This window comes from Chroicocephalus ridibundus, chromosome 3 (assembly GCF_963924245.1).
Source record: "Chroicocephalus ridibundus chromosome 3, bChrRid1.1, whole genome shotgun sequence".
NCBI classification, from domain to species: Eukaryota; Metazoa; Chordata; class Aves; order Charadriiformes; family Laridae; genus Chroicocephalus; species Chroicocephalus ridibundus.
In genome coordinates, this window is record NC_086286.1 from 117244518 (window position 1) to 117272225 (window position 27708).

General features: G+C 44.5%; 2 protein-coding genes across 2 annotated transcripts; both read right to left on the minus strand.

Moving 5' to 3' along the window:
- Window positions 1-6684: 6684 nt before the first annotated feature.
- On the minus strand, window positions 6685-12641 carry RDH14 (retinol dehydrogenase 14). The gene is made up of 2 exons (XM_063330527.1): window positions 12255-12641; window positions 6685-8223 (listed from the first exon to the last, which is right to left on the minus strand). The coding sequence occupies exons 1-2, from the start codon at window positions 12618-12620 to the stop codon at window positions 7606-7608; spliced, it is 984 nt and encodes a 327-aa protein (XP_063186597.1). The 5' UTR covers window positions 12621-12641; the 3' UTR covers window positions 6685-7605.
- Window positions 12642-17998: 5357 nt separating this feature from the next.
- NT5C1B (5'-nucleotidase, cytosolic IB) lies at window positions 17999-27094 on the minus strand. The gene is made up of 6 exons (XM_063330526.1): window positions 26432-27094; window positions 26145-26312; window positions 23038-23167; window positions 22389-22511; window positions 21515-21699; window positions 17999-20395 (listed from the first exon to the last, which is right to left on the minus strand). The coding sequence occupies exons 1-6, from the start codon at window positions 27092-27094 to the stop codon at window positions 20057-20059; spliced, it is 1608 nt and encodes a 535-aa protein (XP_063186596.1). The 3' UTR covers window positions 17999-20056.
- Between the last annotated feature and the right edge of the window lie 614 nt (window positions 27095-27708).

Genomic DNA, 27708 nt, shown 5'->3' on the forward strand with positions numbered 1-27708 from the left:
ATCAGCACTTTCAAAACTGTTCAATTGACCCTAAAATCAAAAAGTCAGCTTCCAAAATGGACAATTGCAAATTGAACCATAAGATTAGCTTTCTGAAGTGACCTATCAAGGTCAGATCCGATTAAAAACCAGAAGTGACGAAAATAAGGCACAGCTAACGCTCAAATTTTAGGTCTTTTGACCTCAGAGTTGAAACTGAAACCAAAATTAGAGGCCTATTAGGCACACAGAGTTAGGCACTGTGGAAAATTCACTCAAAAATCCCACACATTGAGAAGGGAGCCATTATATTTTCTTGAGCATAGAAGAGCATCTGAATACCAACCCCTCCCTAGAATTTAAATACAAGGGTATAAGTGAATGCCTTCATCTAGTCATAGCTTGGGATCTGCTCCTCAAAGCATAGTCCTCTAATCATTTTTCTTCCTGAAATAACCACTCAAGACTCTTTCTTTCATATTACATCAAGAAAAGGCAGCCTAATATTAATATAATAATGAAGAAGATAGATTTTTTTGCCTGATAAATGGGAATATCCTGATCTGGAGACAATTCTGGCTCAGGTTATGAACTACGAGAGTTCCTTAACCACAAAGCTACTGGTTACAGCATACAGCTGTCCTGCTAACGTAGCCTTACTTCCCAGCATGAATACAAGTTTCATGAGGTCAGGAAGGGGTCTTACAGGAGCAAACACAGATATCATCAGGGCAAGGATACCAATCTAGGGATGGATGCCCAATGCTCTGGTCCCACCTGAGCTTTGAGGCTACACGTAGGCGTTGAATTCAGTGGCTAAAGCCCAGGTAGAACTGGAGTGAATAAAACCATGAAGAGAAAGAAAAGGAAACATCAATCTCAGTCTGGGTAAAGAAAATGATTAATAAAGGTAAAGTCATGATGAATTTGGCATATCTCTTTCCTTCATGCTGTTCTAATTTTAAACAGTCTATTGTACTGTGCTGTTGATAGCCTTGTGTGAGCCATCTAAGGTTCAGCCAACTCATCTGCATGATCAGTAAAGAGACAATGCTACCACACACAGGGTTATTTGGATTAGTGAATACCATACGCAAGTAAATCATCTGCCAGATGGCATTGGAAGAAAGCTGCAACTCTCTCACTTTCATTTCCACAGCAGCAAACAATGTTCCGTGTTTAAAATAAACTCTTCCAGATGAGTAAAAGATAAACTTTGTGGTGCTTTTTCTTCGTCTTCTCTTTGACTTCAGCTTTTTTCCTTAAAAAAAAAACAACCAACCCACACAAAACCAAAAAACACCCCACCTACTCTGATTGGTTACATTAATGAAAAATCTCAGTTGAGACCACCACGGTACAAAGCTGTCCCTCTAGGCAGCATCAAAATTCCGTGCTATTTACTGAACAAAAGGCAAAAATGAAATACAATATTTTCACTCATCAACTTCTGTCAACAGAACCCTTAAAAATGAACACCTACCACATTAAGCCATTTCCTGTCATTTTATGGGTTTTCCACAGTGAAGAACTGTGCCTCTTTGGTGAAACATGGCTATTTCCACATTTTCTGCAGTTTTAACCTTTTTTAAAAAAGATAGCAAATATCTAGAATTAATCAAATGAACAAACAAAAGACCCTCAGGAATAGAAAGAAAATAACTGTCATCAAAGCTTTTCATTATTCCTTTCCAGTTTTCAGGTTACCTCTCACATCTCTTGCATCTACAGACAACAACTCATGACCTCAGCCTTATCTGTGCTTCTGATATAATTAATTCATATAATCTGGACACTCTATAAAATGCGACATTATGATTTTTTAAAGTCTCTGCTTACAGCAAAATTTTATGGACAAATACTTCCATAAAGCAGGCTTATGTTGGTTTTCAATATCTGTGGAGATGCGTCTGAAGCACATTTAGGCTTCTGTGCATTTCCAGGAGGGCAGACTGAATAGAAGGAAAACGATGCTCTGGCCTCTTTCTCCTCTCCCCCCCGGCAAGTATCTTCAAGGCCAGGTGAAGTCTCAAGCAACTAGAACTACCAGTGACTTCAACTGGACTTGTAGGACCAGAAGAGCAAATGAAGCACTTTTCAACCTGCTGGTTTACCCATGGGCTACATCTACAGAGCTACATAGAAAGACGTCGGGGCAAGACGAAGTCTAAAATACCTACCCATATACACCAGAGAAGGTGAACAAAGGTCTGTGAATGAGTATAGAAAATGATACTAAACCTACTGTTGCAATGCATGTAGGTTCTGGGCCTCCAGGTGTGTCACTTGCCTTTCTGCAGATGCCATTCATGACCCCTTTCTTGAAGCATCTAGGAAGACGCTGACATTGATTTTCTTGAGGGCAGATGGGATTTGGAAAGTGGATACTCATGCATTGACCTAGGAGGGGCCCAGGACAGTGACCTACTGTTGGGGAAGAATGCAACAGGATTTTATCTAGGTAAACTGAAATAACAGCACTCATCACCAAACTGTAGTCCAGGTGGCAAACTGACAAACATCCCAACAACCACAGATATGGGCTGACAATTGTTTGGGGAAAAAACATGTTCATTTCTGGAGAGCGCTGCAGGATATATAATACACACAGCACCACCACCACCCCACCCCCCCTTAATTTGTGAAGTATTTTTTTAAAAATGCCACACGTACACAGAAATGCATAAAGCCTCATTCATCAAGCTTGAAAGAGTCATCACCCAGCTGGCCGTAAGAGTCCTGCTGCCCAAACCTAAAGCCAGGAGATCAAGATCAGCAAAAATATTTAGGTGTCTGACTCCCAACACTTTTAGTGGGACCAGGATTTCAGACTGCTTGCTTTGGCCATGAAGTAGACGGCAAGAAATGCTCAGTATCTTGCCAAAATGACTGTTATAGATTTCAAGCATGTGATACCCTCCTGAATCATTCATGGCAAATAAACTATCGATTCCTTCCCTATCCAGATTAATTAAGGTTTTTTTTTCACATTACCTGAAAAGTGATCATTCTTAAATGTGAAAAACAAGGGCCATCAACCTTGTTAGGTGGTCAGTGTGCCAGACTTCAGCCAAAAAAGCAATTAGGAGAGCACTCCTTTCTCCATGTTACATAGGACATTTGGAATCAATTAAATATTCAAACTAATTTCTCTGATCTGAATCCAGTTGCGACAGGTGTGAGGCTGCTAGTGGTAGCTAAAGCGGCAAGTAAAAAGTCTAGAGGGAGGTCGTCATTTTCTGTTATGAGAAATAGCAGCACCATTCTGGGACGGATCAAAAATAATAATCCAACTGTGGAGGCCTCCTGGATCGTTTTGCAAGTCAATTACTCTCTAAGTGATTAGTTTGGAAAAAGTTATGTGAAAAAGGGAACAGGCCTCCCATTTTAAACTTATTTGTATGACTCCTGCAAGTTGTTTATTTTCTTCATAGCCTGAGGTGGAAAGAAATTAAGTGCGCTTGAAGTGGGAATTATCCACATTTTTCAGCAAAAGCATAATCACACCGCACATTCACAGGGCTCAGGCTTTGAAGCCTGTGAAGCGTTCACTTAGTAGGAAGCTTAGGCAAACCAGGCAACCGCTGAAGAAAGGGAGGAGAGTTTAAATACTTCTGGTTTTATTGCATCATGGAAAAACTGATCATTTATCTCATTAAGATGGAGAATTTTTACAGGAGGGCCCCCACTGGGTTTATAAGCTTGCCTGCTGCTTTGCCTATAGTAACTGAAAGAGCAGTGTTGTCCCTTTACCTGGGGATAGATGCTGGATGGTGTGGCAATGTAAGGAAGGTAAATTGGTGACAGATTCAGAGTTTTGGGGGTTTTTAAACGTACGTAAGTCTCCCTTGACTTAAACAGATGTGGCATATAAAATAAATACATGCAACTGCAATTTAGTTCACTTGCGGAAACCTCAGCCGTAATAGCTACATGACTGGCTCATAGCTAGGGCCTGGGACTGAGAATCAAAAGAAATTAATTTTTAAAAAAAAGGAAATTATTTCTTTCTTAAACTCTTGTCTATCCGTGAAGACTGGAAGTTGGTTACAGGGGCACTTTTGAAAGCAGCAGAGCCAAAGACAAATAAATTATGCTGAAGCAGTTAAAAAAGGTTCCCCTGAAGACAGTTGAAGCCTGTTTCTCTCGACCTTTACACAGGAACGTTTCCTCCCCTCGGCCATGCCCGTGTGTTCTCCCGCTGCAAAAGCAGGGTACGTCTACCTCGATGCAACTCTAAGCAAGCGAGCTCAAGCCCAACGGCTCTGCCCCCAAGCCCAGTGTCTCACCTCGTGCCAAAGCATCGTGGGAGTCGCTGTGCCCTGGACACATCCCAGCCAGTTTTTAAATCCCCAGGGCACAGGTACGGAGCGTTGGTCCAACGCTGTTGGTAGACCCAACATCAAATGCTCAAATTCTAACAATTTATGTAAGATAGCTGAAGGTATGTTTTGGCTCTGGAAAGAGTTGCCTCATAACATTTATCACAGACCTCAAGAAGATCTTAACCTCAGCTGTGGCTTCCTTGGATATCTATGACCCACTTGCTAGCAATGCGACCAGTGTCTGTACCTGCCAATGAAAGCTGCACTTCCATGGGCTTTACGTGCTATCCCTGGTCACTGTCTGACTCTTTCACCCTTTACTTTTAACTAGTTTAATTCTTCATGGCAAATAAATAAGTTTAATTTGAGGGTGGTGGTGTTCATATGGTGGCGATGGTGGAGGGAGGCCTCTGGAATGAGGCCTGATTTTGGCTGCACACTCTTGATATAAATTGTCTATACAATAGTAACATACAGAGCTTGCCACATCTTTCTGGAGGCACTGCGAGAGTGGGGTGAAGTGTGAAGGTGCTGACCTCCTCTTGGAACATCCTCTACCAGCTCCAAGAGGAGACTTTCAGCAAACAATCCTCCAATCATACACACGTATCTGAGCTTAGATCCTGCAGAGTGGAGTGGAGTGGAGTGGAGTGGAGTGGAGTGGAGTGGAGTAGAGTAGAGTAGAGTAGAGATACTTCCTTAGCCACAATGCCAGCATTACTGCTTGTTGAAATAAGGGCTCTTCTTTGGTTTTGCACTTACATTTTGCAAGATCTGTTGACCTATGAGGTCTCCAGTTCCTAGATGCTAGTGGCATCTATGCCTTAGTAAGGCATCACGTAACCAAACAACAGCACTCTCAAGAAAGTAATCAAAGCTTTCTGGTCCACAAAGGTTAAATTACATTCAACCTCAAAAGTGATACATTTTACTGATTTCAGATGTTGAAAAAAGCTTACTTTTTGGTAAGTTCCTAACAATCCATCCTTTCAAATTGTTTTCAGGCAATATTCACTCATTAATATTGCATTAAGCGTGTCATGTGATCACTCTCCTACTCTGAAACGAGAGCTGTAATCTAGTTATGACTGCAGGAATGTAATCCCTTTCTGACAATGGCTCTTACTTCTGCAATGTTTTAAAAGAAAATAAAAACAAGCATCTCGTAGATGTATGAAGCAGGTTACACAGCCATACTACACGGCTGGTACTTCTTATTCCGCACCTATTTCCAGTACAAATCCACCTTTGCTGTTTTGAAGGCTAGTGCACATCCCATGGTGGTCATTCAGTCTGAAAAATTATATATTCTTCTGCTCTTCAGAGCAGTGCAGAATTTCAGTGCAGTTCTTTACTACAGTATTTTCAGGCTAGCCATCTGCTCCAATCTCCACCTTTGCATCCAAAGCTCTCTTTGCAAGAGGTATACACATCTTTCAGCAATGAAATAATACAGTGGTGTTCCTTTCGTGTTGCTACAGCAGGATGAAAAACACAAACCTGAGTTTGGCTCAGCTTCTCTGTACTTCTTTACAGAGAACTTCATGTTAATGAAGTTCTAGTTCTTTAGCCAGCTGTTTAAAGGTGCTGCATGCAGCTATTTACAAGTATTTAGATTGAAAATATGACAGGCAACAGTGAAGATCAAAGCAGAATCTTCACTAAGCATGTTACACACCTCCCCGTGGCATTAGAGAACTCTGTTCAACGCTGAGTATGCTTTGACAACACACCCATGACTACACCTTGCCTTACAGTGAGCAGCACAAAGCTCAACATGTTACAAGATCTTAAAAACCTGCTCCGTTTTGCAGCTTACCATCTGATTTTCTGGAATGCCACCTCCTGCCCCCACCCAGAGCACAATCTTGCAGGTGAAGGGCAAGGACAGATCAGGTTCACTCCACTGTGCAAAAGTTAAAATACGCTGAGTCTGAGTAAACAACCAGAGAAAGAATCTCAAAAAGGTGGTTGGTTGCTACCCGAAGTGCAGAACTGACATCTATTTACAAGTAGGCAACAAGGACCTACTGAATACGTAATTTATTATTGATACTCCTTCCCTTGAGTAATATTTAAGATAGATCAGTTCAAATTATTCTTCCATATTTAGTCTGTATAACTGCTACAACATTTTACTCATGCAGAGCAAAACAAGTCAGTATGAACCCATAAGTTATACGAATTAAAAAAAGAATAAATCAGTACAGCTTCACATAATGCCCCTGTATTTATTTGGAGCACATTTTACTTCTACCAACCCCACCTGCCAGGCTCCCCAAACCAATACAGGTGAATCTTCTGCTTTGACACAAGGCTACTGTATCAGGACTGCTGGTTTCTGATATATCTTCCACAGTAAAAGAAAGAACGCCAAGTCTTTTTCTAAAAGATGTTTATTAAAGAATATTCAGTAGGCTGTATTAGACAGATTTAGCTAATCTCATTGCTGAGTTAAAGTGCCATCAGTCAAGCCAAACACATACTGAAAAGCGTATTCTCTTCGGTCTAATCTGGGTGAGGTCTTGTGAACTTTGTATGCACACAATTCCTGACATGCAAAGCCCTATCAAGACCGTAATACATCTGTCAACTACGTTTTTATTGAAACCCAAGGTGTCTGCATATCAAGAAATAGCAAATTCACCACACACGAAAATAAAAATTCAGCTTGCACAACCAAGTGTATTTACTCACTGAATAGCAGCGACATCACTCAAAAAAGTTGACTTTGTGCTTCACAGCTCAACTGCAGCGGCTCAATAGTCTTGTTCACTGAACCATGGGGCTGACAACAAGTCTTTGAATGGCACTCAGGGGCCTAAACGGTTACAGTGTAAAACATCGGTAAAACTGTTCCTTCCAGTTTTCACTGTGGTGGCTCAAAAAAAATACAACAATCCTATTATTAGGATCTATTTTCAAAACCTTTTTACAGGAGAAGCGTTTCACCATCAGTACCCTGCATCATCCAGCCCAACTACAAGTAGTGGAACATGACAAATATGCATATATATTGCAAAACACAGTTTTGTTTATTTTTAAAACATGAGTTTCTAAGCAGATTTAACCAGAAATTATATTCACACCCTCAAACTCTACTTCAGACTTTTTTTAATGTCTCCATTAAATTAAAATTGTCCTTTATTTCAAAACAGAGTTCCAGCATAAATCACTCCTTTATTTAATACTTATCAAGCAAAGTAATCTGTATTCCCACAGCATTTAAAGTGAGAATTACACTGTTGCAAACATGTATTGCATAGTTATCTGCATTCTTTTAGCAGATACCCCCTGGCACTTATTTCAATAAGCCAACCATCACTTCGCTGATATCCCACAACTTTCTTGCAACCAAGTCATCCATAGCTTTGGGCAGAAGTTCTTCCTCTTTGCAGTCCCCAAAATATTTTCCCGACACGCCTTCGACATCAGGAGAAGAGGCCAAATAAATAGAAGTCTGGGCCCCTTCCAGAGGTGTTTTGAAGAAAGCCCATGACACCAAGTTGAACAAGGGTTTTGCCAGCAAAGGAATATTCACATATCTGCCTAGATTTGTTCTGACAATCCCAGGATGAAGCGAATTGACGGTGACTCCTGTCCCTTCTAACCGACGGGCTAGCTCCCTTGCGAATAGTATGTTAGCCAGTTTACTCCGACTGTAACAAAAGCTTTTATTGTAACTTATTTCACTGTTCAAGTCTTCAAAGTTGATCTCTCCATATTTGTAAAGCTTTGAGGACACTACAACAATCCTGCTCGGAGCAGAATTTTTGAGGAGGCCCAGAAGAAGGTTGGTGAGCAAGAAGTGACCCAAGTGGTTTACACCAAATTGCATCTCAAAACCATCCTCTGTCTTCATGTACGGGCACTGGAATACCCCTGCATTATTTATCAGAACATCCAGCCTTGGCTCTTCCTTCAAGTAGGAAAGAAAAAATATCAATTCAGTTTTAGAATTGTCATGCAAAACACGCTACTATTCTTAATATTTCTCATTGTTAGAAATAATTTCATTCCTAGTTTTCTGAATTGTAACCTCCTGATATTCTCTTAAAGCATTGCTGAACAGAAACCTTAAGATGAACCACTAAACTTGACCCCAGTAGGATGCAGGTACACAACAGCAGGTCTGTATCTACTTTTAATGCAGGCAGAGAAGACAATCATCTGCTGCTCCAGAAGCAGCTTGTTCTATCAATTCAGTGATAATTTACCTTTCTGACGCATTTTGTTTTCCTGTAGAAAGTAACCTGTTTATTGCACTGCAAAAACACACGCATTAACTTACGGCAAACCTCAGCCAAGGACTCCACAAGCAAAAGCGCTGCAAACGTGGAACTAAAATTTTAGCTCAAAGGATCAACCTCAGGGTTGAAGAGAAACTGTTGTGTTGTAGAACCACCATCTTACTGGGGTGATGTCATGAAAAACTTTGAAAATGCTGTTCTCCTTACTGTAAATACTATCTTATTTTAAAAACACTACATCTCATTGTACTGCTTGATGAGAACTATGGAGCGGAACTCACCATAAAAAGTAACATTCATGCTTCATGCAATTTGAGTCTAATAGGTCTACTCAAGAACTAAGGTGCATCTACAGGACTGAGCCTCGAAATATTTGTGACAGGCTCAGCACGCGCTATTTGATGGATCAGTATTCTGGTTCAGGTCAGCAGAAAACAAAGACCCAAGGAGGTATGTTATACTCTATAGAATCAGGAAACATAAGTAATTAACAGAGAGAGTCGTATGGATAATTTAAATATATGTATAATATATCACGTACTTCATGCTTCAGCATCCACTCAGAAATTAAGAGCTCTCCAATTTACCCAAACAATAACTTCTTCAAAACATACAGATTAAAGTAAGCCACCTAAAGAGGTTCCGAATTCAACACTTTCACCCACCTCTTACAAAAGATTGTGAAAGCATCAGAGGAACTTCAAGCTTGCATGAATCAGAAGCAAATGTATTCACTTTATAGAAAGAACAGTATGAGTCTTTGCTGCTAATTCTTTAGACCCGATGCAGGGACTGGAGGGCAAGCTGAGATCATTTTGGGTCATTTTGATGATAAAAATAGAGAATCTCCAAATGCATTTTGTATCATTTGCCTTTTATTTGACTGCCATTAGCAGCAATGGTACAAAAAGAGCAAAACTCAAATCTGCACTTGGCATTCAGTTAATGACGCTGCCATCCGATCAAACAAAACATCAAGTACTTCAACCCCAGACTGATTTCCCTGGGACTTGAGGTTGCTCAGTGTTTCGTGTAATTTGGTCCCTGAGGCATGATCCGAAGAGCATCAAACTCACTTCTCTCCACCCAAAGGCACATAATGGTTATTGTCACTAAACCAGGACAGGACTGAAGAAGTACCAACTATAGATCTGCTCACTGAAGTGATACTTTCTTCTTTAGAGAAAAACATTGCTTTAGAAGCTTTCTGTAGCATCTGACTGGAAGATTTATTTTGCAGGACTGAACACTTCAAGAAGCAAGACCTCCACGTGTGCTATTTTCTGAGACTCCTACGTTTAATAAGCTAGAGTAATGTGATCAATGCCAAGCAGGCAGACACTATGACCAAGTGCAACATAGTGCACAAAACACTGCTTTGATGGGCAATGCTATTCCTTGCAACTTCTGAGCTCACTTCCATTTTCCCACGGAAACCTTCAACATCTCAAAGTCTTTTATTTTTCACAGTAAGAATAAAGAATGGAAGATGCAGTCACTTGCAGTTGTGCAGAGGAAAGCTCCCACAAATTAATTTAGGCAGTGGGAGTACATGTTTCCCCATCCTGCCAATATTTCAGTTTTTCATCTCAAACAAAAAAAAAAACACAAAAAAAACCAACCAACCAAACCCAACAAAACCACAAATAAACAGCTCCAAGAAGGAGTCCCAGGTCAGAGAAGATAAATAACATGAATGTGGGTGGCACAGCTCTTGAAAGTATTTCTTGAGCTCATATCCCTTGTCATTCACCTGCTTTTGGAATTATTTTGAAAACGAAAGTTAAAACGCAGGTGTCAGGAGCACTCTGCAGCTACATGCACTCTCATCACCCATTTCTCACCTAAAGTCACTTGTAGTGGCTTTACCAACAAAGAGATGCTAACAAATTCACAATTTTGGGTATTTTGTACTATAAATAATATAATTCTTAGAAGTCAGACAGTATGTTTCTTACTGTGTGTTTACTATGCATGTTTGCACATATGCAATGTATGTTCATACATCTGTTCATAATCTGTTTCATATATGCATATGTTCGCAGAACACTGAAGTGAGGTTAGACATTATAACTGGATTCATATATATGAATGTATATGACTACAAAAAGCTCCACTAGACAACTTAAAACTTGACTTTTTCCAGATATTTAAGTTTTAGAAAAGCTATTTGAAAATTAATGCAATAAAGTCCCTCTCTGTTTCTTTCCCCTCTCACAACATCATCTGAGCATCTTTCAAGTACTATACAAGAATTTCTCCAAGCAGCAGCAGAAATTATTAAGCCTGGCTTCCCATGACTTTGTGTCTCGTGGCTTGAGTAGCTAGATGTGGTGAAATGAGAGTCCTAACCGACACCTTTCATGGGAATGGAATAATGCCTCTAATGGTGCCTCCCTCTGCTCTCTGGTGTCTAATAACACTGCTGAACGCACCTAGGGGCATTTCACAGAATCACAGAATGGCAGGGGTTGGAAGGGACCTCAGGAGATCATCTAGTCCAACCCCCCTGCCAGAGCAGGGTCACCCAGAGCAGGTCGCACAGGAACGTGTCCAGGCGGGGCTGGAATGTCTCCAGAGTTGGAGGCTCCGCCACCTCTCTGGGCAGCCTGTGCCAGGGCTCTGCCACCCTCACAGGAAAGAAGTTCCTCCTCATGTTTAGGTGGAACTTCCTATGCTCAAGTTTGTGCCCATTACCCCTTGTCCTGTCCCCAGGCACCACTGAAAAGAGCCTGGCCCCATTCTCCTGACACTCACCCTTTAAATACTTATAAGCATTGATAAGATCCCACCTCAGTTGTCTTTTTTCCAGACTAAAAAGACCCAAGTCTCTCAGCCTTTCTTCACAAGAGAGGTGTTCCAGTGCCATAATCATCTTCATACCCCCTTGCTGTACCCTCTCCAGCAGTTCCCTGTCCTTCTCGAACTGGGGAGCCCAGAACGGGACACAGTACTGCAGATGTGGCCTCACCAGGGCAGAGCAGAGGGGGAGGATGACCCCCCTCGACCTGCTGGCCACACAGTCCTCTTGATGCATTTCTGTCAGGCGAATCAACTGGATGCCCCTGTTCCCTTTCAACTCAGGTTTTCACAAAATCTGCAGTGGGTTTATATATTCAAAAACATCTACCTACTAAACTCGGCTAGCACTGCGCAGAGATGGCGGGGAGGGAGACAGTCTGAGAAGGTGTCAGAAGGATGGCTGGGCCTGTGAGCAGCGCACTCATGCGAATGATTTCTTTGGAGACAAAGCTGAGCAGTAACACCAATTTGAAGCAGCAGAGGCAGGTTAAAGTAAGAGTTAAGAGTGAAAGGAAGACAAATCATTTGTCTTATACAGAAACAAGCGCTTCCTTTTCATAACAGAAAAGGACTAGAATAATTTGGACTAGAACAAACCAAACTAGTATGAACTTTATGCTTCCAAGCGCTAATTCACGGCCGATTTACCCACACCTTTCTTCCAAACCCTGCGGTGAACTCAGCAACACCCCGTGTCCCCAAACCGGGCTGCCAGCGGGAGGAACAAACCCTGTAAAGGCCGATCCTCGAGGTCGCCGCTCTGTCGGCGTCCACCCCCCGTCCTCTCACAGGGAGGGCTCCCGGGGCCTCCGCGCTAGGCCAAAGCCGCCCCGCACCCCTCGGTAGGCCCGGCAAGGCCCGACGGGCCCCGGCGCCCCGCAGCCGCCCCCGGCCGTACCTGCAGGACGCGGTGGCAGAAGGCGCGGACGGAGCGCAGCGAGGCCAGGTCCAGCTCACGGACCACCAGCTCGCCGCCCTCCCCCTCCGCCTCGCCCTGCTCGCCCAGCTCGGCCCGGATCTCACGGGCCGCCCGCTCGGCCCGCGCCCGGTCGCGGCAGCCCATGATAACGCGGGCCCGCATCCGCAGCAACTCGGCCGCCGCCGCCCGTCCCAGCCCGCTGTTGGCCCCCGTGATGATCACCGTCTTGCCCCGCATGGAGGCCCCGGCCCCGGCCCCGGCGGCCTGGGCCGCGCCCCGCAACCAGCGCCAGGCGGCCAGGAGGAGCCCACCGCCCAGCGCCAGCGCCGTGGCCGCCGCCGCCATGCCGCCGGGCCGAGCAGCGCTCCGCCCGAAGTGGCCGCCCCCGCCTAGCCGCCCGCCGGCCGGCCGGCCCCCGGGGTGCGTTAGGATTGGCCGGGCGCGGCGATGGGCATTGTGGGGAGTGTAGTCCGGCGCCGCGCGGGGGAGGCCGGCCCTGGAGGAGCTTAATGAGCCTAAGGTCTAATTGAGACGTCCACCGGCAGCCCCGGCGGCCTTCCCGGGCCCCAGCCCCGGGGCTGCCCAACTTCTGCAAAGCTGCTGCTTCCTTCCCTGGCTCAAAAATAAATATGCAGTAGGATGTCGCCGCAATAGGTTGTCCCAGCGGTAGGATGTCCCATTAATAGGACGTCCCCACAACAGGATGTCCGAATAGTAGGATGTCCCCCCAGTAGAATGCCCCCGCAGTAGGATGTCTCAGCGGTAGGATGTCCCGGCAGTAGGATGTCCCATTAATAGGATATCCCAGCAATAGAGTCTCCCAGCAATAGGATGTCCCAGTGTTAGGATGTCCCTGCAGTAGGATGTCCCAGTGGTAGGATGTGCCTGCAATAGGATGTCCCGTTAATAGGATACCCCAGCGATAGGATGCCCCAGCAGTAGGATGTCCCATTAACAGGATATCCCAGCAATAGGGTGTCCCTGCAATAGGGTGTCCCTGCAATAGGATGTCCCAGCAATAGGAGGCCCCTACAATAGGGTGTCCTCACAGTAGGATGTCGCTGCAGTAGGATGTCCCAGCAACAGGATGTCCCAGCAATTGGATGCCCCTGCAATAGGGTGTCCCTGCAGTAAGGTGTCCCTGCAGTAGGATGTCCCAGCGGTAGGATGCCCCAGCAATAGGATGTCCCTCCATCTGTCCAAAGGCCCTTTTACTAATAGCAATGTCCACGCTGGTAAATTAAATGCACCATGGGCTGCAGTCTGGTGCTGAAGAGAACTGATGCACAACAGCCCTTTTAACGCCCAACACGTCATCCCATGCTGACTCCTGAAACATGGATAGGTATTGTCTGGGAGAGAGCTACCTGGCCTGGGCCAAAACCAGGGGCTGTTCTGACAATTTTAAAATTGTTGATGACAATAATAACAACAATTTAATGACATAGAGATGGTGGAGTTCTAGGGCCCAAGAGCCTTTCCCAATAGCATTTAGTTTGCTAGCAGAGATTCTACCAAAATTTTGTATTAACATTTATCTATCTCACAGGGGTGACTCCATCACAGGGAAAATAGACATTAAGGGCTCCTACAACATTTCATTGCCAGTCTTTGAGTTTCATGGCAGATAAAATGCTTCTGCAAAAGGCACGTTCAATTCTCTCTGCCTTGAGTCTTCAGCTTGAGATGCAGAGGCTGGAGCAGTAGATAGGGAGGTGCCAGGGCAGATTCCAGCACAGGAATGAACCATCTCTGCTGTTATACTGACACAGCAGCCGGTGGCACAGTTTTGGCCCAAGGCTGGGAACTGGTTAGGGCTCTCCCATGGCTCATGAGCTCCAACTGGGCAGTTTGGAAGTGGTTATCCTGTTCTGGAGAATTAGCATGCACGTGGACTTTTCCATGCCAGATGGCCTCTGTGCTGATGAAATGTTCCAGGAAAGTTCAGGTACAAGTATAAGTGGAGTGAGAGAATACGTCAAAGCAGCATGCTGAAACCTACCCCATGCTGCCTTCAAGACCAGATTTCTTTCTTAGGTATTTCAGCAGGTCCTGTGGCTCTGGATCAAGTTGGATTGTGTGTTTGAGTGTAGCAGAGGTGTTAGCACATGGCCAAGCATGTCTTGATAACCTAGCTGCATGTTGTTAGCAGAAGTGATGGTCTGGGGGGAAGTTACAAAAGTCATTACGCTGGTGTCTGCTCCAGAGTCTAAACATACTGGTGAGCTGACAGTCAGACCTGCTGAACGCTTGCTTCTAGGACCAACTTCAGCTGAGTAATATTAGCTTAGAGGTAGCCTGTTTGAGGTAACCGAATTTAGTGGACTTCAGGACCAAGGGGGTCTGTCCCATCCCAGCCTGGCAGAAGAGAGGCTGCTTGCAGAATTTATGCGTACAACTGCTCACTCACCTCACAAGCACACTTACATTCACTGGTCTCTAAAATATCTGCATGCACCCGAGGTCCCTCCAGTATCTATACTCAGAGACCCAGGCACCAGCTCTGACGCTGGGTTTTCCCAGATGCTGGTCTCTTCCTGTTGTCCAGTTTGAATTGCGCTAGTGGCTTACACATGCACATAATGTGGGTCCCTTGAATAGCTCGCACCCCGACTGGACCTCTCCGGTTGTTGGGACTGAAACCCTTGGGCTCCTCAGACCTGCCAACATAATTTTGAATCCTTAACCCAAAACCTGTTTTCAGCCACCCTCTTCATGTCATGTCATGTCTCCGGATGCCACCTTTACTAATCCCAGACTTTGACAAACCCACCCAAGGCAACATGAACACACAACCAGGGAGTCAGGAGTGGCCACTGAGGTTCACTCACTCAAAATCCTTTTCCTCCTAACCCTGGGAGAGCTGCTGGTAGAAATGTACAGAGAGACAATTAAAAGGTAACTGAATTTTTATCAAGAGTAATGTAAGTTAAAACAAGGTGTAGGTGTTTCACCAAAAAAAAAAAAAAAAGAAAAAAAAAAGGAAGGCAGTAATAGGGTTCAGTGCAGATTTAGGAATAAGGCAGGGACAATAAGGATAGAACAACATGGATTACAAGAAGTTCAGGATCAGGACTAGGGGCCAGCATGCAGATGAGTAGAGTCCAGGGAGACAACAGTCTGTGGGGGAGATCAGAAACAAGCTTGGCTGATAATGAGCATGTCTGTCTTGAGTCAAGACCTAGCACGTCTGGGGAAATGAGTAAGAAACCTAAGAGGAAACCCATGAACCTTTCGTCAGGTTTCTTGTGGTTGGTCTGGACGTGATAACCATTTGCAATAGTAGCCTCCCCTTAACTGTCACGTGTTGACACTACCCACAGTCTGTTCGCGTTGCTGCAGTCTGTTCTGAGGCTGACTTCAGCTCATGTTATAGCTGAAGAAATGTATCCGATTTTTCTGGAAGTACCCTTAGCATCTCTCCTCTGACCGTCTGTTGTACTTCTCAGGCAAGTTAAGGGCTGTATAGGTACCACATCTAAACACATTGGATTCTCTGAGAGACCTCTTCTGTCTTCGTCTGCACCACAGAAAAGTCTTTATCTCTTCATTCTTGGCTCTTCACTTGATTTTGAGACTCATGACTACACCAAAGGGTATTTTAATCAGGCCACACCATTACATCTGCTTGTGACAGAGATGACTTTTGGCATCCTTAACCTGATGTAAGACCCATAACCAGTTTGAGGTGTTCATCCATATACCCTGCTCATAGTAAATCAGATCTTTAGGTGTTGGAACTGTGCCCGCCTCTGCTGCCTAATGACCCTGCAGCCAAGGACCATGAGAAAGGGACAGTGGTTGCCAACGAGATGCCAAAATAAGAGAACCAGGAAATGCCCTGTTAGAGAAACAGATTCATCCTGTGAGAAATTCTCCTGGTGGTGGGTAAAGAATCTGATATTCAGTATCTGGCAGTGGGGATTCTGGCAGTCATCTCTGATACACCTACTACTTCAGAAGACTGTGAATGTGTTGGAGAGGCCACTGCCTCAAGGGTCTTGCCTGGGCTCATCTTTGGTCAATACAGCCTTCAGTGCAAGGAGCTCACGGGTGATAGTGATCAGAAGCTGCTCATCTAGGCAGGGATGCCATATGAATTCAGATGTTGTTGGTCCCAGATACTACTGAGCAAGGTAACTCGAAGTTATTTTTTCTCCTAAGACATTGACCCGCTTCACTGCTTTCTGTACCCAACTGTTGCACTTGAGGAGATGGGTGTGCTCTGTTTAGCAATACCGCATGCCAGCCAGGGTTACAGGATGTAGCAGAGGAGCCCAAAGGAGCATAGCTGAGGATTCTCCTCAGGATGTAGGAGCCTCCTGATTCCTGACTCCTTAGAACAGATCACAGTCCAGGAACACAGGAGGATACATGTTGGAAAACCTGCAATGATGACCACCTCCAAATCTTCATCTGAACTATTTTGTTTCCTCCAGATGTCTGTTTCCCCATGCGTGACATGCTAGCCTGGAAACTGAAAGGATGTCTTGGAGGTGTGAAGGAACTGAGGAACATGGGTTTGTCATGTCTTGGTAGCTGGCAAGAGGTATCCAACGCACTCTGAAGATAAGTTCTCTTATAAAAAAAATAAACAATAGTTAAGTCACCTTCAGGATCTTATTTCCAATATTTTTGTCCATGAGGATTGGTAGCAGCAGGAGACATTCACATTTGTCTTACCAGGACTCTTCCCTGTGATGTGGTGCACGAACCTGGAAGCTATGGGAACAAGGACTGGCTTTGCCTGACAAGGCTCTTGTTTCAGCGCAGAATTTGATCTGTGTTATCACCAGTCCTCTTCCAGGTTTTGGCTGGGATGACAATTTCTTTTTCATGAGTCTGTCTTCCAGTGTTATAAACAAGCTGATAGACAGGCCAGTCCAGAACCACAGGACTCTCCTCTGTTCCCCCCAGCTGTAACTCTGACTTGTTTAGGATTATGAGGTGCTAGGGCATAAATTCACGGTATCCTCATAAGTATGAGAAGCAAGGGGTTTTGTTTTTGGTTTTTGGTTTTATGTTTGTTTGTTTTGCTTTGTGGACTAGAATGCTATTTAGAGACCATTCTGGTCTATGTCTACAAAAATAGAAAACCCTTTCCCTCAGCCCCTGTCCCATTTCAGAGAATTTTCTTGACAATTATTATTTTGGTCTGCTAGCCAATCTGTGCCTTGGAGCAGAAAATAATAATGTGCAGAGACTACTTGGCAAGCCCGAGTCTCCCTGTACATCCAGAACAGTCTGGAAGGGCACTTGCACGAACAAATGAGGCTCCACTCACCCAACATGCTGCCAGATGGATATGAGGAGAAGCAGCCATCAAACCTGGGTCAGTTGCCTCACAATTAGGAACAAACATCTAAGGGCGTTTTGGTCAACTGACTTAGGAGAAGTGATTGTGGACCTTAATGTCAACTTCTGGACTTCAATGTAAATTTGAATTCTATGACTAAGAAACCCTACTGTGGAAATGTAATATCTGAACTCCGTTTCTCTTCACGCATACCTTAGTGCTGCTGTCAGGAATGACACTGCAAGAGGTATACTGACAGGACACCGTCACTGTGTGTACAGATTAAAAAAAAAGATGTTAAGAACTGGAAGCTCCTAACTATATCCTGGCCAGTAGGTTTCATTTTTGCTGTAGATGGATGGTTGATTGGAAATAAAGGTAAACATAGTAGACCAGATGATTCCATTTCAAATTTATTCACTGATTTACATGCTCACCCTGTCAGGCATGAGACAGTCACCTTTGGAGTCCCACAGGGATCAAGGATCCCATTAGCCCTTTCCAGTATCAGACCTGAATTGGTCTGTTCAATGAGAGTCAAGTGCCAGCAATCTTCGCACAGCAGATATCCTTCATGTTTTCCTCCACCCAACATCTATAGCTCTAACAGCGCATGGATGAAAAATGGCTGATCCATGTTCTGCTTCAGCAAGGCAGCACCAACCGGTGTTCCTGAAATGTGCAGCCATGCTTTTGTGATGAAGGTGTACACGCAATTTATATTCCACAGCTAAGGAATATTTTTGGATTCCTTGCCGATTCTGAGCTCTCACATAAAAACATCTGCTAATAACATTTCTTATAATCTCCACTTGGCGAGGTAACTCTATCCCATCCTGGCAGACAATGACCAGACCTCAGTTATTCACGTCTTCCTCACCTCCTGGCTGGGCTGGGAAATGCGATACGTTTTGGACACAAAGCCTTTAGCACTTATGGAAGTCCAAGTACACCAGAACTCTGCAGCACACCTCATCAACAACGCGTGCTGGTGTGAACACAAAAAACCCCTTTCTAATGGCCTGTATTTGAGTTTCATGAAGGATCAAGGCTTTTGTCTTTGCTTTCAAAGGACCTTGTGGCTTAGACCCAGAATATTTAAAAGACTGACGATGTTTCCGAGAGGGAAACCACAATTAATGCAATGAAGCTTTCTGCAATAACAGGACAGTTCATCCGGACAGAAGAGACCAAACTTCCTCAGAGGCTAATGTGAGATTCTGGAGTGAATTCCCCCAGGAACCACAGATCATCACAAGCCTTCACCAACTTCTACTCCCACTGCAAAGCACATTCTTTTGGTTTTGTCTCTTCTGGTATAAATACATAGCAACATTAAAAATAAAACAGGACACTTGTTCCACTAGGGAAAGAAAGAGAACAAACACCACCTGACAGATGTTAGTTGTGTCTTTTGGAAGGCACTCGGATACACGGATGACACTGAGATACAGGAACTTAGCATAAAAGAGGTAGAATAGAACTACGGTGTAAATTTACATGAATTCACGTTGCAACAGGCACCTCTCCCCTGGAAACTCATGTGAGGTTGCCAAACTGAGTTCACACAGGTCACAGAACAGCTGTAAATCCTAAGTGAACCTAGTCAAGAAACAAGGAGTTCCATCATCAGCATTATTTAGGGCAGAATCTCTTCTGTTACAAAGGTATGTTCTAAAGCTTCAGTCTTTGTCCCAGTCAAGATACTCACGGCACCTCTGACTTCTGCCCAACTCTATGAAATCTGTTAGGACTTAAGTGTATTTGAGATTTCTCTCTCTCTCTCAAATTTGGCTGAAAGTGGTCACTTCTGGTTCTAAATATCCAAAGGAGGCAAGAGCCACAGAGACACTGATTACACAAACCACACAGGAAATTTTGCTAAAACCTCTACATAGAAAATGACAATGTTCTGTAAAGCCAGCTTTATTAGAATAGGAAAACAATATAGAAAAATAAAGGGTTCCTGTAAACACAAGATCAAATAAGCTAACATTTCACTGGAAGCTGAAACCTCGTGATAACAAACCTGCTGAACACACACTTAAGCAAACCACCAAGAGGTAAACACTTATACGTAAACTGTGCTTTTGGTAATTGCAGAAATAACCGTCAAGGACTAGCATTGCAGCATGATTTTTGTTATAAATAACCCGTCAACAGTTTTTAAAGAAAATATAACTGTTCTCTCTGTCTCTCAAAATATGCCTTAAGCTATAAAAACAGTACAAATCTTTTCCTAATATCAAACACAGTGTTAGATCCAGATGGGTAAAAAACCTAGACTGCTTAAGAACGCTATTAAAATAACTCTATTAAAAACTTACCTATATTAAAAATACTTCCTTTAAAGGCTGTTCTAGCCAGAAGTTAAATCTTTAAACATGGCGCTTACAACATACAAACGTAGAGGTTTTCAGACACAACTATTGGTATGGTACAGGCTGGCTGAGTTAAGAACCTTATCGTTAATGGTGCCATTCAGTCATGCAGGTTTGTGGTATTTCTGAGCAATGCCGTAGGGAACATGCGCAGCTATGGTGCCCAATTTCTGTGCTCCTTCGATGTGAAACATCTGGTCATCGAAGAAAATGTGAGGGCGGATTTTCACCAGGATCGGTCCTTTAGGAGCTCCTGCTAGGAAGAGTGCCTCATCAATCTCTAGACCCCAGCTACGAAGTGTCTTCAGCACTCTGGCTCCTGAGCTCGCCGCGCTTCTGGCTGTGACCAGGAAGGTCCTTATAGGACAATTTAATCGTTCGTTTTTTGCATAGAACTTCTTCTGGAGTTTCCCTAGGTCTTCCAGAAAACCTTTCAAAGGACCCTGAGTATGAAATACCAGAAGCATATTTAGTACTTGCCCACAGCTCACAACATCATTCTTTTGCTATATTCTGGTTTATTGCCAGTTACAGACAGGATTCCTTCCCTAATGCTACGCTACTCAGCAAATTCTCTATGTAATGTGTCCAAACGGGTCTGCCCCCTCACCAGGAATTCACAAATTGGAAAAAAAGTTAAAACTATAATCCTACATGGTATGAGCCATAGGAAACTGATTCTCACTAAAGCTTACAAGATCTCTTATAAACTTATAAAGTTATAACTATAGTCCTTAACTTTAATAAAATGTTCTTTAAAAACACTTAGCTCTTTCTACTATGAACCACAAGGTGCATTTTTTTTCTGTGCAAAAACCAGTAAGAGATCTAATTACATAGATATCACTGAATTCTTCCTAGACTAAAGATAATATTAGAATTACACTCCGATTAAAAGAAGTAGATGATAGTTTGGATCAAATTGCAATATATTGCACTGTCCAGTACTTTCCCACATCAAGCTTTTATTCTGAATTTATACCATTTTTAACAATAGCAGAATTGGTCTTTCAGTTCAAGCTAACGTTAAAATATTTGCGATTTTTAGACAAAGGGCACAGTTCTGCTTGGGAATAAGCATCGATATTACAGATTATTAGCAACCTGATCTAGTTGAAGATGTTCCTGCTCGTTGCAGGGGAGGTTGGATTAGGTGACCTTTAAAGGTCCCTTCCAACCCAATTCTATGATTCTATAGTTACCCTGTTTCAATAAGCGGAATATCCCAGTGCTTGAAATAAGGATTACCTATGCAATCTGGTAAAAAAAACAATGAAGGAAATTAGTTGCATCTTTCTCTAATGATACAATTAAAATACAACTGTAAGCCACTGTCTTATGTATGCAATTCTCTCAGTGAAGTAGGAGATCTGGTGAAATGACTCCAACGGTGGGCTCTTTTGTATCAAATATGCATTTTAAAGATTATCCTTGAAAAAGGAAATAAATAGGGCAGCCAGCTTCCGCAAAGAAGAATACATACACCGGGGAAACTGGAGAAATGCAGCAGCAATTAATGTCAACAGACGTTTTGAAAACTCACCGATTCAAGAAGTACAAACCTGGGCAAGAGGCTTATTTTCATTCAGCTGTTCATGTTCAAAAAATCTGTCTAATCCTTGCTCTTTGACAATCTGTTCTGATTCATCAGAAAAGAGAACCGCGTCCCCATCGAATGCCACCCTCAACTGTGTATCTGAGTAAGCAACGTCTTTGTTGGCAGCGAACATCGTAGCTGATGCGATGCCTGAAAACGGATCAGAGAACCTCAGTTACCATGTCCCGCAAAGTCGTTCATTAAACTGCCAGCAGTGCGGTTCCAACAACTCATTTGTGGTGACCTTTTTATACCGTGAGCAGAAACAATCACTAAAGCTAATTAGTAATGGTGGTTCTTTAACACAAATGGATGGAAGCTGTCCCGTTGACATAACTTCTTAGAGATGCTTCCTTCTGCTTCCATATAAGAATATGCAACACCGGTCCCCAAGGTGTGCTGCACATGAGACAAAGCAGGAAATTCCAAGGAGACCATTGAGTCAAACCATTTGTTATTTTTTAACTCTTTACAAAACACAGAAGTTGGTTTTTGTAAGTCGTATGAAAGATATGTCTCTATTCGAATAGAAGTTGAATAGAGATGAGTAGTTTTGTATGGGAATTCATTTCTTATAGCATGGGAGAAGACAGAAAGGTGCAGCAAAGGTAGAGGCTGATTAAATTGTCATTATCAGCAGGCTGAAGGGTCAGAGAGAAAAAATACAGAGAAATAATCTGATTTTATTTGATTTAAGTAAAAATAAGTGATGTCTGCACCATACACAGTTGTGACTTCCTGCATTTGATGAAGCAGCACCACTTTCTGTCAAAGACATACAACATATTATTTTTTTAACAAGCTCAAGAGAGAAATAACAAAAGAAAGTCAGTTCAAACCTGCTTCTATAGCTTCTTGCACTTTTTCTGAGTCTGCTGAGAGGTACAAGTTCGTAAGATACGCAGTCAGGTAACCAATAGGGCTTTTTCCTCCCGTCATACAGAAACGTTCAATTGTTAAACCTAAAGTAAGAACAGCACAACAAGGTGTGACTCTGCCTTGACACTACAAACCTGTAAAAGGAACCCCTAAAAAGGTACACTAGCCTACAACCGGCTGTGAACTTAAAAAAGAAATAGCTGTTCACTGTAATTCCAGCAAGTCAGACAACTTAAAGTGACTACAATGTTTGATCAGTCCTTCCTCCTTGAGAATTTCACACAAAATCCCTCCAAGGCAGCAGAATAACTGCCGTGAATGTATATGTATAGGGGGCACAAATACCAAAGTACAAAAAGTTTAAAGATTTTTTTTTTTTTTTTTCAGAAATTAAGATTCACACCTGACAAGTTAAATCCAGAGTTTTGGAACAAATTCTGTTTAACGCTATCTCACTTATGCTGACACCCAAAAATAAACATCATCCTCCGAGGGATGGGTGCCAGTATCAAAAAAGCTTTTACCAAGGTTCGAACAGGAAAGCTAGAAGTAATTCATTTTATTGTATAACAGCAGGCAGTTCTACAAGGTAGTATTTATTTTACTTACCATAGTGATTGATGCTGTTTATGAGTCTCACTCCCACTTGGGCGTGGTTATTAGTCATCAGAACAATATCAAATCGTTCTTCATCATCAGGGTACAGCTCAAGAAGCCGGGCATTCACATGCTCCAGCGCCTGCAGGTGAAAAAAGTGGATGTCAACAGACAAGTGGAATGTGCCCCAGTTCTTAATCCCTGTGGGTTTAGTGATAGGACTGTCTTTAGGGAGAATGTGAAATACCTGATAGTTTAACTTGCTGAACTTGTTTTATTCCTTTCTGCTTTGCTGCTCCCAGGAACCATTTGACTGGGTTCATTTGAAGGGAAGCAAGTAGGTTTCTTTTGCTGAGTTACGGAATTTAGCTTTATCACAGAAATCCTTTTCCTTGGGACACCATTCATCCAGTATAAATCAATGCATCGCTGAACATTATCACAATCCCTGTTAATCTTTTTCTTTTTTTTTTCCTCCTCCACTTGAAATTTGGACTTTCCTGTCCACGTGGAAATTGTTGTCGTGAAATCAAGGAGAAGGTGTTAAGGAATGTATACGTGCAACTACTTGTTTTGCATGCACAAATGTGAATATGGGCCACATCCTTATGCAAAGATCCACTGACACAGTACAGGTGGTCAGGTGCCAACGACTGTCCGTAAGTAATGAGTACAAAATCATGCCCTGCCAAACGTGATCACCTTCGCGATTTCTAATTGCGGTAGTGAACAAGACAGATTTCGATTCATTTGAGATCTCTTTAAAGGTAATGGGCCAGAATGTTATATCAACTGTTTGTCACTAGTATTTTCCTGACCTTTCATCTGCTCGTCTCTCTCTGTATCCAGCTGTTCTCTCGTGTTATTTAGAATCTTATCCCTTTGGAGTAAGACTTGCTTTTTGCTCTAGGTTTATACACAGACCTCTGCTTTGGGATCTTGGCCCTTGAATGGAATTCCGTGGGATTATGGCAATAAAGTCAACAATGAATCATTAAATGAATGCAAGATGGATTGATTTTCATTAAGGTGCTTTAAAAAGTCAGGCCAGTTGTTAAGAATTAAAACACAGATTTTATAATTAAATTCTGAGAATCTCACTTTAAAAAGCAGGGCTATGTCATGTGGGAAAACTCTAAGTGAGAGCCTGGTATAAGACCTAGCAAAAAACCTTAGTTATGTGTTCATAACCCCTTTGTATGCCTTTTTTCTTTTCATACTCTCTGCCAATACCCTAGTGCACTAGCAATCTCTTAAAGTATTAGAGAATAAGGGGGAATGAAGGAGGGGGTGGCATTTTTTTGTCCAATGCCTGTACATTTTGCAGCCCAAGGAGGTCCTGGCCTGGGATTAAGATTCTTAAGTGCTACAAGCATGAGATAACAATACTTTAAGTTAATGTCTTAAAGATTCCAATAAGAAATCCAAACAAAAATATATTATTTCTTTTTTCCTCCTTTGCCTCCAAATAGAAAGTGTCACCCAACAAACCCTCAGTTCTCTAGTCTAATGATTCCTGTGACTAAGCAATTTATGAATCTCCTAAAAATATAAAGAATTCAAACCCAAATACCATACTGGAAGAGAACAGAGGTCAAGATACATTTAGCTGGGCATAGCTCATTTTCAAAATGTGAGGAGTTAAACAGTCAAATCTTGCTTATATTCAAAGTGAATTAGACACTGAACTCTAACAAATCTCTTGAAAACTGACTGTGCGAACAGGGCTGCTATCTCTAGCTGCTACAGATATGAAAAGATGCAGCAAATTCACTAGTCAGTGCAGCCTCCCTGGTGTACAAGGCGAATTATTTTACAGCAATGCTTTTATCATAGAATCATAGATTCATAGAATAGTTAGAGTTGGAAGGGACCTTAAAGATCATCCACCAGGGGGTTTCAAACCCCCTGCTGTGGGCAAGGACACCTCCCACTAGACCAGGCTGCTCAAAGCCCCATCCAGCCTGGCCTTGAACACTTCCAGGGATGGAGCATCCACAACTTCCCTGGGCAACCTGTTCCAGTGTCTCACCACCCTCACAGTAAAGAATTTCTTCCTAATATTTAATTTAAATCTCTTCTCTTTGTTTAAAATTGTTACCCCTCGTCCTATCACTACACTCCCTGATAAAGAGTCCCTCCCCATCTTTTTTGTAGGCTCCCTTTAGGTACTCGAAGGCCCCAATAAGGTCTCCCTGGAGCCTTCTCTTAGGGTTTTTTCTTTTTCTTTTTTTTTCCTTGTTTTTTTTTTTTTGGTAATTTCACTTGCTTTCAATGCTGGAGGCTGTTTACCTTGGCCATTTCTCTTATCTTGTGCAACGAACGTAAAATATTCCATTTCACCTCCGCTTAAACCCTGACTCCCAACTAGGGGCTCTGTTGCTTTTGCTGGGTCCTCAAGAACAATTTCCAGGGTGACAATGACGGTGAGGAAAAATCAAAGCTGACCAAAATAAAAAAAAAAAAATTGTTCATTTCTGAATAAAATAATTTTAATAATATTGGATCAACGCTGCCTTTAATCATAGTAGTTAAGTGAGACATAAAAATGGAATGAGGAACTAAGACGTGTTTTAGGGGGAAGAGCTTGCAACAAACTTGATTTGGGGGCCTATCCTAAGTGAAATCAGTCTTCAAGAGGGAAGGCGCTTCGTGCAGCTTCGTGTCCAGCGGAAAATGCAGGTTGCTCCGATGGGAAGCAGAGAGCCGGGGGATGCAAACCGGGATGCTGAGGGTAAAACTCCGCTCCCGGTGACGCGAGCGGTACGTGATCTCCCGCAGGCGTTTAGCATTAGTGCCGGCGGGAGGGGAGAGGAGAGGAGAGGAGAGGAAAGAAGAGGAGAGGAGAAGAGAGGAAAGGAGGGGAGAAAAGGGGAGGGGAGAGGAAGGGTGGCCGCAAGGACGGGGCGTCGCAGCGCGATGCGGAGACGATGCCGTGCCCTCCCTGGCCGGGGCGAACTGACCGCTGGGGGAACGAGTCCCCAAAACGTTTCCCCGGGGCAGGATTATCTCCGCCCAAGGAGGTTTCGGGCTCCTCCTCTTCCCGAAATTTGGCCGGGCAGCATCCTCCGCGCCCCGCCGCGACCCCCTGCCACGCCGGGCCAGCCCGCCCCGGGTACCTTGACGAAGTGGAAAGCCGGTCCGGGTTTGAGGGTGACGTTCTCGTTCTCCTGCTGGTACTCCACGTACTTCTCCACCCCTTGCTCTTCGTAGATCCGCCGCTCCTCCACCAGGTCGAAGAGGGCTCGGGAGGAGACGGCCACCGTGATGGCGTGCTGGGGCTTGGGCTGCGGGGCGAGAGGAGGGTAGCGCCGGCCGGCAGCCCCCAGCCCTCGCCCCCCAGCCTCCGGACACCCCCCACCACCACCACCCCCATCCCCGGCCCGCTCTCCCCGCCCGCACTCACCGGCCGGGGTCTCTTGGAAACCAGGTTGTCGTAGAAAGCCTTGGCCGCCGCCCAGTCCTGCTCGGCCTCCTGCAGCCCGGCCTCCGCCGCCTGGCCGGGCTGGGCCGCCTCCGGCCCGGAGCCGCTCATGCTGCCTGGCGCGGCGGGGAACGGGGCTGCGGGCGCGGCCGGAGACGGGGCGGGCAACCGGGAAGCGGGTGATGGCGGCCACCCCCACCACCACCCTCCCCGTCCCGCCCCGCCCCGCTCGGGCAGGGGGAAGTCACCCGGGCGCTGGCTTTCCCTTTCGCACTGTTGTGCCCGGGGCCGCCCGCGCTGGCTCAGCCGTTCCCCGGTACGGCACGGAGCGGTCCTGACCTCCCCCGGCACGGCTGCCCTCCCCCGGCACGGCACGGAGCGGTCCTGACCTCCCCCGGCACTGCTTCGCCCGAGGCGGCGGCACCGAGGGGCACCGCAGCACCGGCCCCGGGGGTGCAGCGGGGCCGCCGCCTCCCCGCATCTCGCACCCCGAGGGTCAGCAGGGCCGCAGCATCTCCCCTGGGTTGGTGGGGGAGCAGGAGCCGGAGCTGCAGCCCTTCCCCGCACCCTGTAAGGGACAGCGGGGCGCAGAGCGGCAGCGTCCTCTTTCCAGCACCCGCTGTGACACCCCACTGCTGCTCTCATAGGATCACAGAATGGTTTGGGTTGGAAGGGACCTGAACGATCATCCAGTTCCAACCCCCTGCCACGGGCAGGGACACCTCCCACTGGACCAGGCTGCTCAAAGCCCCATCCAGCCTGGCCTTGAACACTTCCAGGAATGCTTGGAGTAGTGGTGCACACAGCTACTTAACGTGACGCAACAGCCTCCAGCACTGATTTTATCTACAGCATTAGAGATTTATTATTTAGATGCAGTGGCTTAACTGATTTCCTGTTGACTGCCACAAATCTCCAGGAGATTTCTTACATAATATAGGAGTAATGTTTCTAGCAGTCAAAATGGGGTGGGTGTCAGTGACCTGGGGTCTTTTGTGCTACACAGCGAGGCTGAAAGTACCTTTTAGAAACAGTAATGTGGACAGCAGCGTTGAGGTCGTATGCAGCACTTGCAAAAAACTGCTATTCTGGCATCTGGTTTGGGTGATCCTAAACCCCAGAAGCCCACACAGGGCTGTGGGCTACTTATGCACCTCTCTGAAATGCTCCCAGCTGCCTCTGCAGACAAAGTTCCCCAAGGAACTTTGGGGAGCTGGAGGAGAGAATGGAAAGTGAGGCAGGATGCGGCTTTCGTCCTG

Coding starts and splice junctions, on each gene's coding strand:
- RDH14 (XM_063330527.1), bottom strand. CDS start 12,620: ATGGCGGCGGCGGCCACGGCGCTGGCGCTGGGCGGTGGGCTCCTCCTG. Junction 8,224..12,254: donor TCTGCCACCGCGTCCTGCAG/GTACGGCCGGGG, acceptor TCCTACTTGAAG/GAAGAGCCAAGGCTGGATGT.
- NT5C1B (XM_063330526.1), bottom strand. CDS start 27,094: ATGAGAGCAGCAGTGGGGTGTCACAGCGGGTGCTGGAAAGAGGACGCT. Junction 26,313..26,431: donor TTTCCAAGAGACCCCGGCCG/GTGAGTGCGGGC, acceptor CTCGCCCCGCAG/CCCAAGCCCCAGCACGCCAT. Junction 22,512..23,037: donor AAACAGCATCAATCACTATG/GTAAGTAAAATA, acceptor TTCTTACTTTAG/GTTTAACAATTGAACGTTTC.